Below are 14591 nucleotides of genomic sequence, written 5' to 3' on the forward strand. Positions count from 1 at the left end.
TAGAATTGACAGCTGATAATCCATTGACCTTTTAAGGTCACACAGCTGATAAATGGAGGAACCAGGAGTTATCCTGAGGCTTTTGACTCCCAGGTTCTCCATATATCATCTTTCCCTGGCACATTCTGTCCCTCAAACTGTTAAAGAAATGCCTATAGTCTTGGAAGTATCTTTTTTTGCCTTTTAATTTTTCTTTCTAATAAGAATGAGCGTTTAAATGCTCTATAGATGTAATCACTTTATTTTTTTCTTTAAGCAGATGTTACTTGCTTTTTGCTTCTGAGTCAACTGCAGCTTTCATATCAGATACTTTGTTTTGTGACTGATTTTATATTTGCCATTTTTGCCAGAAATAATGTTTCAAAGTTGTGAGTCTTCGTTAAATCCTTAGAAATGTCAGTGTATACTGAATTTGTTAGTTGGATTATTGTCATTTATGAGTTGTCATATTTTATCATTGGGCTAACATCCTGATTTCTTTATTTGGAAGATCTTGCCTAAATCATCCAGACAGAAAAATTGTTGCCTACTCGTCAATGATTTTGTTCACATCACTGAATTCTGAAAGAATGAAGGAGCTGGAAGAAAACCTCAATATTGCGATTGATGTTGTAGAAGCTCACCAAAAGCAGCCTGAGTCGGAATGGCCGTAAGTGTCCTGGTAGACACGCGACTACTTAAGGACATGTTGGTGTCACTTTCCTGGTAAAGGTTCTGAGTAAAAGCTTGAATTACAACAATTGAACAAGAAGTTAGAGTTAAACATATGTTGAAAAAACAAGAAAAGCCTTAGGAATGGATCCCATTTTTAGCCCTTTTTGTTTGTAAAGTAAATATGTCTTTCTCTAATGCCCTTTCTACTTGGATTTCTGCTTTGGATGGAGTGTATTTTTGATCTTCTCCCAAGGTAATTTGTTCTGTTTTTCCATAAAGTTGGAGTATTACTTACAGGCTGTAAAATGTCTTTGTGGCATTTTATGTTTCAGATTAGTGGGACCCCACCTTCCTCATAAAATATTACCACAAAATTTTTGCATTTACAGAAATAGTAATTCTGTAAAATAATTTAATCACAAATTTGAATTTTGTCACTTAGAATATGTTAACCACGTTTGGATCTCTTCTGGTTATGAAGGTCTTTATCTTTGGTTCTTCCCTGGAGCAGATATTGGGTAAGAAAGTCAGTGCGATGAAATCTGAGTGAAAGTTGAGAATTTACTTGTAACTTTGTGCAGTACCCTAGAACAGAGAGTAATATTATATTTAGAAAAACAGGCCCAGCAGCTAACATAATAAAAACTTAACAGGTAATTGACAACTATTTAAATGACCACTTTTGAGTTGTCAGGAAAAAACCTGCCTCCCACTGGCATTCCATCTCCATTGCTCGGTGTGTATAATATTATTTGCAGCCAGGATTATGACATTCAGTGTTATATACGGTAAGGTAATGTAGCACAGAATTCCAGTTGTCTGTATGGATGTCCAGACAGAATACTTTTTTCTGCCTGTATTGGTACTGATGAATTATGAGTGACAGTTGTTATCCTTTAAATAGTTCTATGGTGAAAATGGGGCTTCCCCGATGGTTCAGTGGTGAGAGAATCTGCCTGTGACTCAGGAGACGTGGGGTTGATGCCTGGTTTGGAAAGATTGCCTGGAGGAGGAAATGGCACCTCACTCCAGTGTTGTTGCCTGGAGAATTCCATGGGCAGAGGAGCCTGGTGGGCTACAGCCCATGGGTCACAGAGTCGGACACGACCTAGTGACTTAACAACAGCAAGAGCACACGGCCCTTCTTTCCTTCATGTCGCCTTTCAAGTCCTTTTTTGTCGCCTCTAATTTAAATGCTCTTCTTCCCTCTTCAACTAGGGGTTCGCCGACTCTTGATTTTCCTGCACCATCCATCACCTCCCGCCCCACCGCCCCGCCCCCCACCCCAGCCCTCTTGTTAGATGAACTCCGCTGTTTCTGTAGTCTGTGATGTGTGTCTGTGTGTTCCACTGAAGGCATTTTTCTCTGATTACCTATCTGTGCACGTGTCTTTCTTCACTGTTAGAGTTTGGAGTTGGGGCTGGGACCTAGCCCCTTACACACAGTATTTGGAACATTGCATTTTTGATGAAAGTTTTTGAGGGAAGATGTTTTGAGCTCCAAGTAGGTGGTTTATGAATGAACTTCAGGATCACAATTTTGTATACCTGGTTTGATAGGCTGAACCTCTATTGTCACACTTAGATGACCTACCAAAGTTGATGTGAAAATTGAGAATCTTGAATATTATTCATTATTGTTAGAAATATTTTATATCAGTGTTGTTCAGTTATTTGAAAGGTTATAGGAGAAATAGAATATGTGTTTCAGTTTTGCTTTTATATGAAGTAACCCTATGTATGGTAGTTAATATGTTTCATTTGACTATCATACTTAAAAGGTACACTTTTATCATGTTATTTACTAAGAAGTGATTAAACTGTGTTTGTCAACATAGTTAATGCTTTACTGTCATGCTTAGTACTAACCTTGGTTATGAGCAGTATATTCCTTAGTTCTTAAGTCTTCAGATACTCTCTGGTAAATACGATTCAGAGTTAATTAATAGTACTACTCAATCTTTTTAGTTGTCACAGTAGTACTTTGAAGAAGTATGCTTATAATCTTTGCCTCAGGGCTTCCCCAGGTTGATCTCTGAGTTTCGATGAATGCGGTGCTTGACAGTGATGATGTTTTGTGGTAACTTGAGAGCGCTTCAGGAGTAGACAGTCGAGCTGACAGGGCTTCAGAAGTAGACAGTCGAGCTGACAGGGCTTCAGGAGTAGACAGTCGAGCTGACAGGGCTTCAGGAGTAGACAGTCGAGCTGACAGCGCTTCAGGAGTAGACAGTCGAGCTGACAGCACTTCAGGAGTAGACAGTCGAGCCAGTATCTGTGGCTGTTGGCGGCATGTGTTTCAGGAAAGAGTAGGACATGTCTTTTCTCTGATTAATCTTAACACTACACTTTTGACTAAAAGAATTTAATGTGTTTTGTTATACCCGGGCTTGTAGCTAAATTTCATTTTATCATTTAAACTATAGTGAACTTTTTCATTTCGTAACTTAGATATTAGTAAAAAGTACGGTAGGCCCTTTCCTTGAATTGAATAAATTTGAATCACTGGGATAAATTTTTTAGAAGTAAAATTGGAGAAAAATATTTTGAGGGTTTTTATTATCTTTTCACTGCTAATGGAAAAATAGTATGTGACCCTCTTAAAACATTTGAAGATTAATTGAAGCTACTCAGAAATTCAACAGGAGTACTTTATGCGTAAACCATGCCTATAAAGTAGATAAGGCCTTGTCTGTTTTACTATGTTTCTAGTAACCTAACCCTTTCCTCCTTTTCTCTTAGGTTCTTGATTATTACAGACCATTTTCTGAAGAGCCCGGAATTGGTTAAAGCCATGTATGCCAAAATGAGCAATCAAGAAAGGTAACCCCAAAAACCAGTGTGGTTTTGAGAATTTAGCATTCCATATAGAGTATCCTGTACACATGACTGAAAAACCGTGTGGTTTCTTAGTTGGCACAAAATCTCTAAATACATGTTTCTGTGTCGGTAATGGTTTTAAATTGGTTGGTTAACATTACAGCTCAGCCACAACAGCAGCGATTTACCGAGCGTTGCAGAATCCAGGTTGGCGCCATTATTCAGTAAAGCCATATCGAAAAACGTTGAGAACAAAATGTTAGGCTTGTCCTTCGCGTTTATAAAAGTAATTCCTGCATCTGTGTATTAGAGCTCTATAGGTGGAATGTGCTCATTTGTTCACATCCCTGTTGTCAGGATTCGGGATCCACTCTGTAGATTTGCAGTTTTGCAGTGTGTGCTTTAGAATGAAAGAAAATCAATACGTGTCTTCGACCTTCACTGCCGTGTAGTGGGAGGGGCCGTGCCCGCGGAGCCCAGAGACCGTGACACCTTGGCCCTGCGCCCTGTTGTCTGGGTGACCTCGGCCCGGTCTTTCACCTCGCTTTCAGTTTCCTGGCCTGTAAAATCAGAGGAGCGAGTAAAATGATCTAGGACTCTGTCCATCCCCAAAGCGTATGTTTTTCCTAACCTGATTGGAAATGTTGCCTTAGGAAAACAAAACTTATTCAGAAATCACAGATCTAATGATCAAAAACCTTAAAAAATGTTAATCTTTGATTATAGTCACAATTTTTATAATTGCCGTGGTTTTGAAATTCTTTCAGTGCATTTGGGTTCCAACAGTTAATCTTCATGCATTTCTTTGTAGTCTTGTTAAGTAGTGTTTTTTTGTTCTTTAATATCTTTAACAAAAAGGAAAAGTTCATGCTTTTAAAATTCATTTAAATGCCATATTTATAAATCCAGTACCCCCCCACCACATATGCATACTTTTCCTGCAGAAAAAGAAGTAAAATAAGTAATGTGAAGAACAGTGCTATAAATTAGTACATTGCTCTGCAGTGAGGAACATCGAAAACAAGAACACACAGTTTCATTGTATTTCAGTATCCAAGCTTGTTATTTACATGTTCCTATCAAATGATCTTTTGTTAACTGATCCATTTCCTAACCCAGTGAAGATGATGGACCAAACATTTCCCATTTTTATTACAGAAACTGCAGCCCCTGCTTTGCAGCGTCGTACAGATTTCTTGCTCAGATGTCACCTCACTTTTCTTGCAAAGGAGAAGTACTTCTGTTGCTCACACACTTGCTGGCTAGTGTGCGACAGTAGCATTGGATTGTCAGCGTGAGGGCCAGGATTCGGTCCTTTTTATTCTGTGCTGTCCGTGTTTCCTGACCAGTGCTTGGCACATGATAGGTGCTAGACAAGTTTTTGCATGAAAGCTTGTGTGACTGAGTGGATTTTCTCACTGGTGTATTTGTTACTGTAACATCACTCGCTGGATGGGAAACCTCAGTGCTCTCTCCCCACCGCCGCCTCCGCTCCTGCTTCCCTTGGTCAGTAAGCCTGACCACCCAGACCATTTCAGTATGTGGAGAGTTCACTCCGACCATTTCAGTATGTGGAGAGTTCACTCCTGTCACAGCTCTGGTTTACATACCACCTTTGACTAGACGTGGGCTTTAGTGTCTTTAGAAACTGTGATAAAATGCACTTAATACGGAAGTTACCATTGTAGCCTTTTAAAAATGTGCAGTTCGGCAGTTTAAGTGTAGTCACGTTGTTGTACAGCCAGTCTCCAGAACTGTCTCCTCTTGTACCATTGAAACTGTACCCATTGGGAACTTCCTTGGGGGCCTGGTGTTCAAGAATCTGCCTTGCAGTGCTGGGGACGCAGGTTCGATCCCTGATTGGGGAACTAAGATCTCTTGTGCCGCAGGGCAACCTGAGGGCCTGCACGTAGCAAGGAAGAACCCGAGAACACAGCTAACACCTGATGCAGCCAAAAATTAAACAAAAGAGAAGTCTACCCATTAAGCAGCTGCCCATTTACCCCTCCCCCAGCCCCTGGAAACCACTGTGCTACTTTCTGTTGCTGTGAATTTGATTCCTCTTAAGTATGGTTGACGCTTGAGCAACTCGAGGGTTTAGCGGTGCCCACCAGCAGTGCAGTGGGAAACCAGAGTGTAACTTACAACCGGCCTCTGCATCTGAGGGTCCTCCACATCCTCAGATTCAGCCGCCTGCAGATGGTGTCATGTGGTGGTGCCTGTTTACTGAAAAATTCCATGTCCACGTGGGCCTTTGCAGATACTGCTGGTGTTCCCTTGGCTCTCCTGAGTTGCTCGGGCAAAGTTATTTGCATCCTCACCTGCACATGTGTCATGATTATTTGCTTTTCTGCTGGAATATGTATTCTTCAAGGACAAAGATTGAATCTTTTGAGTTCTCTATTCTTAACACCTGCCAGAATCAGTACTGGAACTTTACTGGAATGAGAAACTCTACTGATACCAAATACTTACTGAAGCATCTCTTCAGGATGCCGACTCTGTTGATACTGTGGACCACAGATGATCCCATCCTCCAGGAGGACGCGTTTTGCTGCCAGGAGCCTGGCGTGGCTCGGCTGGTTCGGGTGAAGCTCGCTGCGGGAACTGCTGGGCCTGGTGGCTTGTCTTTGCTCAGTGGCAGGAGGAGGGAATGGGGGCTTTGCAGGAGCGCTCAGAGCTCTGTGGAGAAGTAGAGGCTGCTGGGTCCCCTGGTGACTTGTTTTGGGCAATGATGGATGATTCTTCAGAGTGCCGTGCTGACAGGCCCACAGAACTGAAAAGACATGGTTTTCTCAGCGGGGGTGTTTGATGAAATTAACTTCGCCCCTTGCTTCTGGAGTGGCGCTCCATGCTGCCCTGTGAGAACTGAGAAGACAGGGCACATTGCTGAGAACTGAGAAGACAGGACACATTCCTGAGAAGATAGGACACGTTCCATGTCCTGGGGTTCAGATGAGGGACTGCACTGGAGATTTCTGGGGCACTTGTGGTGTCTCAGTTGGGGACACACAACAGGTCTACTGAGGAATGCCCAGGCTGTGGCCTCAAGCTGCTGAGCTAGAGAATCCAGTCGGGTTGGGGGCTGTTAGATTAAAAACCACTGGGGGCTCAGTCAGTGAAGCAGGCCTGGTGTTCATTAAGACCCTGCTCGTGGTCCCTAGGGCCTGAGGGTGAACGGTGCCCCTCCCTGCCCCCGGCGTGGGTGTGTAAGCGGGAGGCGAAGCTTTCTTGTGCTGGTTCTACGGTTGTCATGGGGAGTTGACTCCTTCACCCTGGTAGTTTATTTGGGCTGATTACTGGGTGAAGATATTTTGGATACAGGGTTAAAATCAACTCACAGAGTGTGATTATGCAGAAATGAGTGCCTGTGTTGATGCAACTTTCTTGTCCCCCTTCCCAGTGAACTGGAGTGATACTGAGTTAAACTAGCTGCTCCTGGACACCGGCTTGTGTAGCTACCACGTTTATATCTGTGTCGTGTTGTTTTTCAGTTGCTTAGTTGTGTCTGACTCTTGCGACCCCATGGACTACAGCACGCCAGGCTTCCCTGTCCTGCACCATCTCCCAGTTGGTGAAACTCGTGTCCACGAATCAGTGATTCTGTTCAACCATCTCATTCTCTGCCACCCCCTTCTCCTTTTGCCTTCAATCTTCCCCAGCATCAGGGTCTTTTCCAGTGAGTCAGCTCTTCGCATCACGTGACCAAAGTATTGGCGCTTCAGCAAAGCTGTCTGCAGAGTTATAATCTGTATAGCACAGGATAGAAGAGCGGAGGCCAGCTGTGCTGGTTATGTCGCTCTCTGCTTTGGATAAGTCACCTCTTGGAACCCTGTTTCCTCTGTAAAATGAGGGTAGTGACGGTAGGCACCCATGAAATCGTTGTGGTTACCAACTGAAATCTGCATGAAGCTCTCAGTGCTGGCATGCAATCATCGCTCAGTGAAAGTGAATTGGTGTTTCTGCGTGCATATTTCTATTATCACTGCTACTCTAGTGAGCTTGACTTTTTCCTCCAGGTAGCATCACTCTTAGGAATGGAGGCAGCATGCAACCACTGTCCTTTAATCCTCAGAGAAATCTTCTGAAATAGTTTTATTCTTGCCATTTTTTCACATCAGGTATCTGAGACTTTTAAGGTTAAGGTGTTTGCCCTGGGTTACAAAAGTGGCTGAGGTGGTATTTGAGCTCAGTATGTCTAATGCCAGAGTCATTGATCATTTTCCCTGTAATGTACTAGCTTCTCATATATGTAATTTTTGACAGGATTAATGAGATTAATCCAGCAATAGCCTATATCTTGGTTAGCCTGTTGTCCAGGTTAATGAAAGTTTTGGCCTTTGTGGCATGCCATTCAACAAATCATACAGGTGGAGTAGTTCAAATGTAAATTGAGAATTTGTTGGAGATGTCAGTCTTTGAATTGCAGATATATTATTTCCAGAATTGTAAGATATCATTTCTTCCCCAGAATGCTCATAAAACTCCCTCTCTCGTTTTTTCCCCTTATCCTCTCATAACCTACCCATTTTAGGACAGTGCAAGCACGAGCTCTTGAGACTGTAGACTGCCTCAATTGAAGCATAACGTTAAAGTATGAACCTTGCTGTAGATTTTTTCTGTAAAATCGTTCACATGTACATTGCTATCGGTTTTTTTTTTATGAAGCAGGACTCATCATTTTGGGGACAGAGTATGTAACTATCAGAAGTGAATTAGAAGTAGACAGCTCATGATAGCCAGCGATCAAGGGATGAGTTGAGGGTTGTGTCTGAGGGCCCCGAGGCAGCTCCGGTGCTGATTGCCGGGTTGCAGGAAGTGAGACTGAGGTGTTGTGATGGCTCTGGCTGCCGGTCTCTGGCCTCTGGCTGCCGGTCTCTGGCCTCTGGCTGGGTCTTTCTGGTTTTGCAGCCTCCACTACTGGGTGAATGGATCTCTTAGACCACTCGCGCTCCTTTATGTTTTCAAGCAAGTGTTTAGTGTGGTTCCCCCGCAACTGCAAGAAACAAGACATTCCCCATTGTCCCATTTCCCCTGACTCTGCAGTACTTCCCAACACACACACATTTTCTGGCATAGAGATGGGGCTGGCAAATGCAGTGCACAATCAAAATAAATGCCTCTGAAAAAAATTTTCCTACTCAAGTTCTAGGTCCTATGTGTAATTCCTTTATTTTATGAGAAAGATGGGATTTTTTTTTTTTTTTGCTTTTTGTTTGTTTGTTTTTTGTTTTTCTTGGCTGCACAGTGTGGCTTGTGGCATCTTAGTTCCCCAATCGGGGTTTGTACCCAGACTCTTGGCAGTGAAAGCGGGGAGTCCTAACCATGGACCACCAGAAAATCCCTAAGAAGGATGATTTGGATGGTGGCCAGAAGCAGAGGGAGTTAGAGAGTTCGGTGGGAACTCTAGGTGGGAGGACCCCATCTTCCAGAGTAAAGTTTTTAGACCCACTTCCCGACAGCGGGAGCCCTTAAAAGTTTTTATTGCTAGATGACTTAATATAAGGAGGATCATTGAATGAAGTATAATTTATTCCCAGGTACTTTTCAAGCTTGGTGTGTATCTTTATATTTTAAAGATTCACCCCTGATTTGTTTCGTTCAAAATCTTAGCTCTTCCTATCTCTTCCTTCCTGTCTCTTAGCTCTCCCATCTCAGGATCACCTAATAGAATGGAGAGGCGCCTCTCCTGAGCAGAGGAGACGCCCGGGAGCACCACTGCCTCAGCCTGCTGTGTGAGGCAGCCAGCAGGTCTGCGTTCACCTGCCGGCAGCTCCCCTCAGCAGGGCTCCTGGGACCCCAGGGCCTTCCTGCGGTTCCTGGGTCGCCTCGATTACCACTGCCCTGTGGCCTGCCTCTGTCCTGACCCCACCCAGCTCTTCAGGATCTGGTTCTCCCTCCTTCAGCATCTGCGTGGTGTTGGTCCTTGCCCCCAGTTAGGACCTGTCTGTCTGTTCCTCATTCCTCTTCACCCTGTTCTGGGTGATCGTCCCCTGGGTGCTCAATTCCCTAAAGCTAGGGATCATGCCTTCTTAGACCGGTAATGCCTGCCACATTATCCCAACTTACAGGGAATGTCTTTCGGGCAGACCTTCAAGTTCCTCTTGAATCACACGTCCTGTGTGGCCTCTTCTCTGGCCTCTCGGAGGTCGTCCTCCTCAGGGAAGGTGGGAGGCCTGGCTTTGTGGGCAGAGCACCCTGTTGTCTTCAAGGATTGTATGTGAATTAGAGAAAACAGATGTATCTGAATGCATACTGAACTATTCATTGTTCTTCTGTGCTCAGTTGAGGGGATTATTTGTTTTATTTTGGATTAATAACTGCTGTAAGAAATGTGAAGTTTTAGGAGTTTTGAAAATCGCTAAGCTCTGTGGCTGATTTTCACAGACTAATGATCTTTCTGAAGAGGCCTTACAAACAGCTGTGAAAATAACAGAAGCGAAAAGCAAAGGAGAAAAGGAAAGATATACCCTTTTGAATGCAGAGTTCCAAAGAATAGCAAGGAGAGATAAGAAAGCCTTCCTCAGCGATCAATGCAAAGACATAGAGGAAAACAATAGAATGGGAAAGACTAGAGATCTCTTCAAGAAAATTAGAGATACCAAGGGAACACTTCATGCAAAGATGGGCTCGATAAAGGACAGAAATTGTATGACCTAAAATAGAAGCAGAAGATATTATGAAGAGGTGGCAAGAATACACAGAAGAACTGTACAAAAAAGATCTTCATGACCCAGATAATCACGATGGTGTGATCACTGACATAGAGCCAGACATCCTGGAGTGTGAAGTCAAGTGGGCCTTAGAAAGCATCACTATGAACAAAGCTAGTGGAGGCGATGGAATTCCAGTTGAGCTATTTCAAATCCCGAAAGATGATGCTGTGAAAGTGCTGCACTCAATATACCAGCAAATTTGGAAAACTCAACAGTGGCCACAGGACTAGAAAAGGTCAGTTTTCATTCCAATCCCAAAGAAAGGCAATGCCAAAGAATGCTCAAACTACCACACAATTGCACTCACTTCACACACTAGTAAAGTGATGCTTAAAATTCTCCAAGCCAGGCTTCAGCAATACGTGAACCGTGAACTTCCAGATGTTCAAGCTGGTTTTAGAAAAGGCAGAGGAAACAGAGACCAAATTGCCAACATCTGTTGGATCGTCGAAAAAGCAAGAAAGTTACAGATAAGCATCTATTTCTGCTTTATTGACTATGCCAAAGCCTTTGACTGTGTGGATCACAATAAACTGTGGAAAATTCTTCAAGAGATGGGAATACCAGACCACCTGATCTGCCTCTTGAGAAACCTGTATGCAGGTCAGGAAGCAACAGTTAGAACTGGACATGGAACAACAGACTGGTTCCAAATAGGAAAAGGAGTATGTCAAGGCTGTATATTGTTCCCCTGCTTATTTAACTTCTATGCAGAGTACATCATGAGAAACGCTGTGCTGGAAGAAGCACAAGCTGGAATCAAGATTGCCGGGAGAAATATCAGTATCCTCAGATATGCAGTTGACACCACCCTCATGGCAGAAAGTGAAGAAGAACTAAAGAGCCTCTTGATGAAAGGGAAAGAGGAGAGTGAAAAAGTTGGCTTAAAGCTCAACACTCAGAAAACGAAGATCATGGCATCTGGTCCCATCAGTTCATGGGAAATAGATGGGGAAACAGTGGTAACAGTGTCAGACTTTATTTTTTGGGGCTCCAAAATCACTGCAGATGGTGATTGCAGCCATGAAATTAAAATACGTTTACTCCTTGGAAGCAAAGTTATGACCAACCTAGATAGCATATTAAAAAGCAGAGACATTACTTTGCCAGCAAAGGTCCATCTAGTCAAGGCTATGGTTTTTCCTGTGGTCATGTATGGATGTGAGAGTTGGACTATGAAGAAAGCTGAGCGCCAAAAAATTGATGCTTTTGAACTGTGGTGTTGGAGAAGACTCTTGTGAGAGTCCGTTGGACTGCAAGGAGATCCAACCAGTCCATCTTAAAGGAGATTGGTCCTGGGTGTTCATTGGAAGGACTGATGCTGAAGCTGAAACTCCAGTAATTTGGCCACCTCATGCGAAGAGTTGACTCATTGGAAAAGACCCTGATGCTGGGAGGGATTGGGGGCTGGAGAAGAAGGGGACAACAGAGGATGAGATGGCTGGTTGGCATCACCGACTCGATGGACATGAGTTTGGGTAAACTCCAAGAGTTGGTGATGGACAGAGAGGCCTGGCGTCCTGTGATTCATGGGGTCGCAAAGAGTCGGACACGACTGAGCGACTGAACTGAACTGAACTGAACTGAAAGTAGTGAATAAAAGTTAGCCCACTTCACTTTGCCCTTGTCACAGTAGGTGATGTATAACTTACCTTGACAGCATTATTAAAATGTGGAATTTTATTTCACAGCTCAAAGTAATGGATATAACAAGATGCTTATTTCTGTAGCTTAGTCACAACAAAGAAACCAAGATTTTGAAAAATAGGTAATTGATGAATTGTATTCACAAAAAATATGTTTTCCCTAAGTAGACATTAGAAATAAGTTAGGAATTTCAAAATAAAAGTACTCTCTTAAAATGGTCTCTATAAATATTTTTAGTATTCTACAATTTCAGTATTACATATTCATGTAAGCATCTCTGTTTTACAGGGTTACATTGTTGGATCTTATGATCGCCAAAATAGTGGGCGACGAGCCACTGACCAAGGATGACGCCCCTGTGTTTTTGAGCCATGCTGAGTTGATCGCAAGCACTTTTGTGGATCAGTGCAAGATTGTGCTGAAACTGACCTCCGAACAGCACACCGATGATGAGGTGAGTGAACAGAGAGGTTTTCTGACTCAGCCAGGTCCTTGGTGACAAAAACTTTAAGTATTATTTAAGTAACGTACCTGCTGGGGACTGAATGTTTGTGGCTGGACCTCCTCTGAAGTTCCTGGTCAGAACCTGGTGCCCAGGGTGATGGTGGCAGGAGGAGGGCCTTTGGGAGGCAGTTGGGTCATGAGGGCCTCACGGATGAGGTTGTAGAAGATACCCCAAAAAGTGTCCGTGCCCCTTCCATTACATAAGGCCACAGCGAGAAGTCGGCCCTCTGCAGCCCTGAAGAGGGCCCTCCCAAACCCAGCCGGGCTGACACCGTGATCTTGAACTTCCAGCTTCCGGAACTGAGAGAAATAAATGTTGTTTATGAGCTACCCTGTCTGGTATTTTGTTACAGCTGCCCAAGCTGAGACAGTATTCTTATTTTAGAACAGTTATGAAAATACAAATTAGTGAAAGCAGTGCCCTTATTCTTACCATCTTGAGTTAATGACTTAAGAAGCTGTAATTAATGTATCTTCTAGGCAGTCAACACCAAATATGTGCACGCTTGCACACACACACACAGGTGTTCATAGAGAGATCATTTTACGCTGCCTGTTTGTAAGTTCCTGTTTTTCCTTCTCCTGAGTGTGAAAAAGCTGCATGAGGGCAGAGGTTTGGATGGTAATGTTCCTAGAACCATGCACAGAGGAGGCACTTAGCGCATGCCTGCTGAATGCATAAATAAAGCATGCGTAATGAATGTCGTAAAATGCCGGTAGAGCGTTCTGTGTAAAGGCTTTGTCATAGTTGGACATTTGAGTTGTCCTTACTTCTGTTTATTACAATCAGTGCTGTCGTCCATTTGCTGTCTCTGGATGGGAAGGTGGGCAGGTGGACCCCAACCCACAGCATTGCCTTGAGAGCTGTGTATGGGGTTGTGCGCCTGTTCACTCCCATAGTAACTTGCCCCTTCTGCCGTGCAAGTGCATTTCCTTCTTTGTGAAAATACCTTTTTCAAAGCTGCTTCGCTGTGGACTTGCTGTGCTGTGTCACACAGGCCGTGTTGGGCCTCGCTGATAAAGTCAGTTTCTTACTCTCCGTCTGTGATAGAAGAGAGCAAAGTCTTACTCTTGGGCTGCTTTCCTTTCTGGAGAAAGATTTGCCCCAGTTTCCAGCAGGAGGAGCAGTGAGCTATGCTTCAAGGAACTTTTAAAAATGAATTTTCCAGGAGACAGAAAATGAAGTAAAACTTAGTACTTGTTACATCACAGCTTTAAACTTTTTCAAGGCACAAACATTTACAATATAGATATCAATATTGTAATAAGACATTACCTAATGTTTAGGAAAAGCTGTATCTTTCATACTTTTTTCTTTAACAGTGGGAGGAATTATTACGTATTAATAGCTAGAAAATTGTAGTTTTTTTGGGAAAGCCCAAATAGTCCACTTTTTGAAAATCCATTGATCTATACACTCAAATTGCCAGCATGCGTTGGATCATAGAAAAAGCAAGAGAATTCCAGAAAAACATCTACTTCTGCTTTATTGACTACACTAAAGCCTTTGACTATATGGATCAAAAGGAACTCTGGAAAATTCTTCAAGAGATGGGAATACCAGACCACCTTGTCTGACTCCTGAGAAATCTGTATACAGGTCAAGAAGCAACAGTTAGAACCAGACATGGAACAACGAACTAGTTCCAAACTGGGAAAGGAGTACATCAAGGCTGTGTGTTGTCATCCTGCTTATTTAACTTATATGTGGAGTACATCATGCGAAGTGCTGGGCTGGATGAAGCACAAGCTGGAATCAAGATTGCCAGGAGAAACAGCAATAACCTCAGATATGCAGATGATGCCACCCTTAGGACAGAAAGCAAAGAATAACTAAAGAGCCTCTTGTGAAAGAGGAGAACGAAAAAGCTGGCCTAAAATTCAGCATTCAAAAAACGAAGATCATGGCATCCGGTCTCATCACTTCATGGCAAACAGATGGGGAAACAGTGAGAGACTTTCTTTTCTTGGGCTCCAGAATCACTGCAGATGGTGACTGCAGCCATGAAATTAAAAGACGCTTACTCCTTGGAAGGAAAGTTATGATCAACCTAGATAGCATATTCAAAAGCAGAGACATTATTTTGCCAACAAAGGTTCATCTAGTCAAGGCTATGATTTTCCTGTGGTCATGTATGGATGTGAGAGTTGGTCTGTGAAGAAGGCTGAGCCGAAGAATTGATGCTTTTGAACTGTGGTGTTGGAGAAGACTCTTGTGAGAGTCCCTTGGAATGCAAGGAGATCCAACCAGTCC

General features: G+C 43.1%; 1 protein-coding gene across 1 annotated transcript in view; it reads left to right on the top strand.

The window, feature by feature from the left end:
• ATXN10 (ataxin 10) overlaps window positions 1–14591 on the top strand; it is a 138917-nt gene that overhangs the window by 42896 nt on the left and 81430 nt on the right. The window contains exons 5-7 of the mRNA XM_086403283.1: window positions 491–649; window positions 3393–3473; window positions 12122–12287. Of these exons, the coding sequence (XP_086259409.1) occupies window positions 491–649; window positions 3393–3473; window positions 12122–12287 (406 nt within the window). The remainder of the gene's footprint in view (window positions 1–490; window positions 650–3392; window positions 3474–12121; window positions 12288–14591) is intronic.

Source organism: Bos grunniens, chromosome 5 (genome assembly GCF_055505025.1).
Source record: "Bos grunniens cultivar Pamir isolate PY7600 chromosome 5, Bosgru_T2T1.0, whole genome shotgun sequence".
Classification (NCBI taxonomy): Eukaryota; Metazoa; Chordata; class Mammalia; order Artiodactyla; family Bovidae; genus Bos; species Bos grunniens.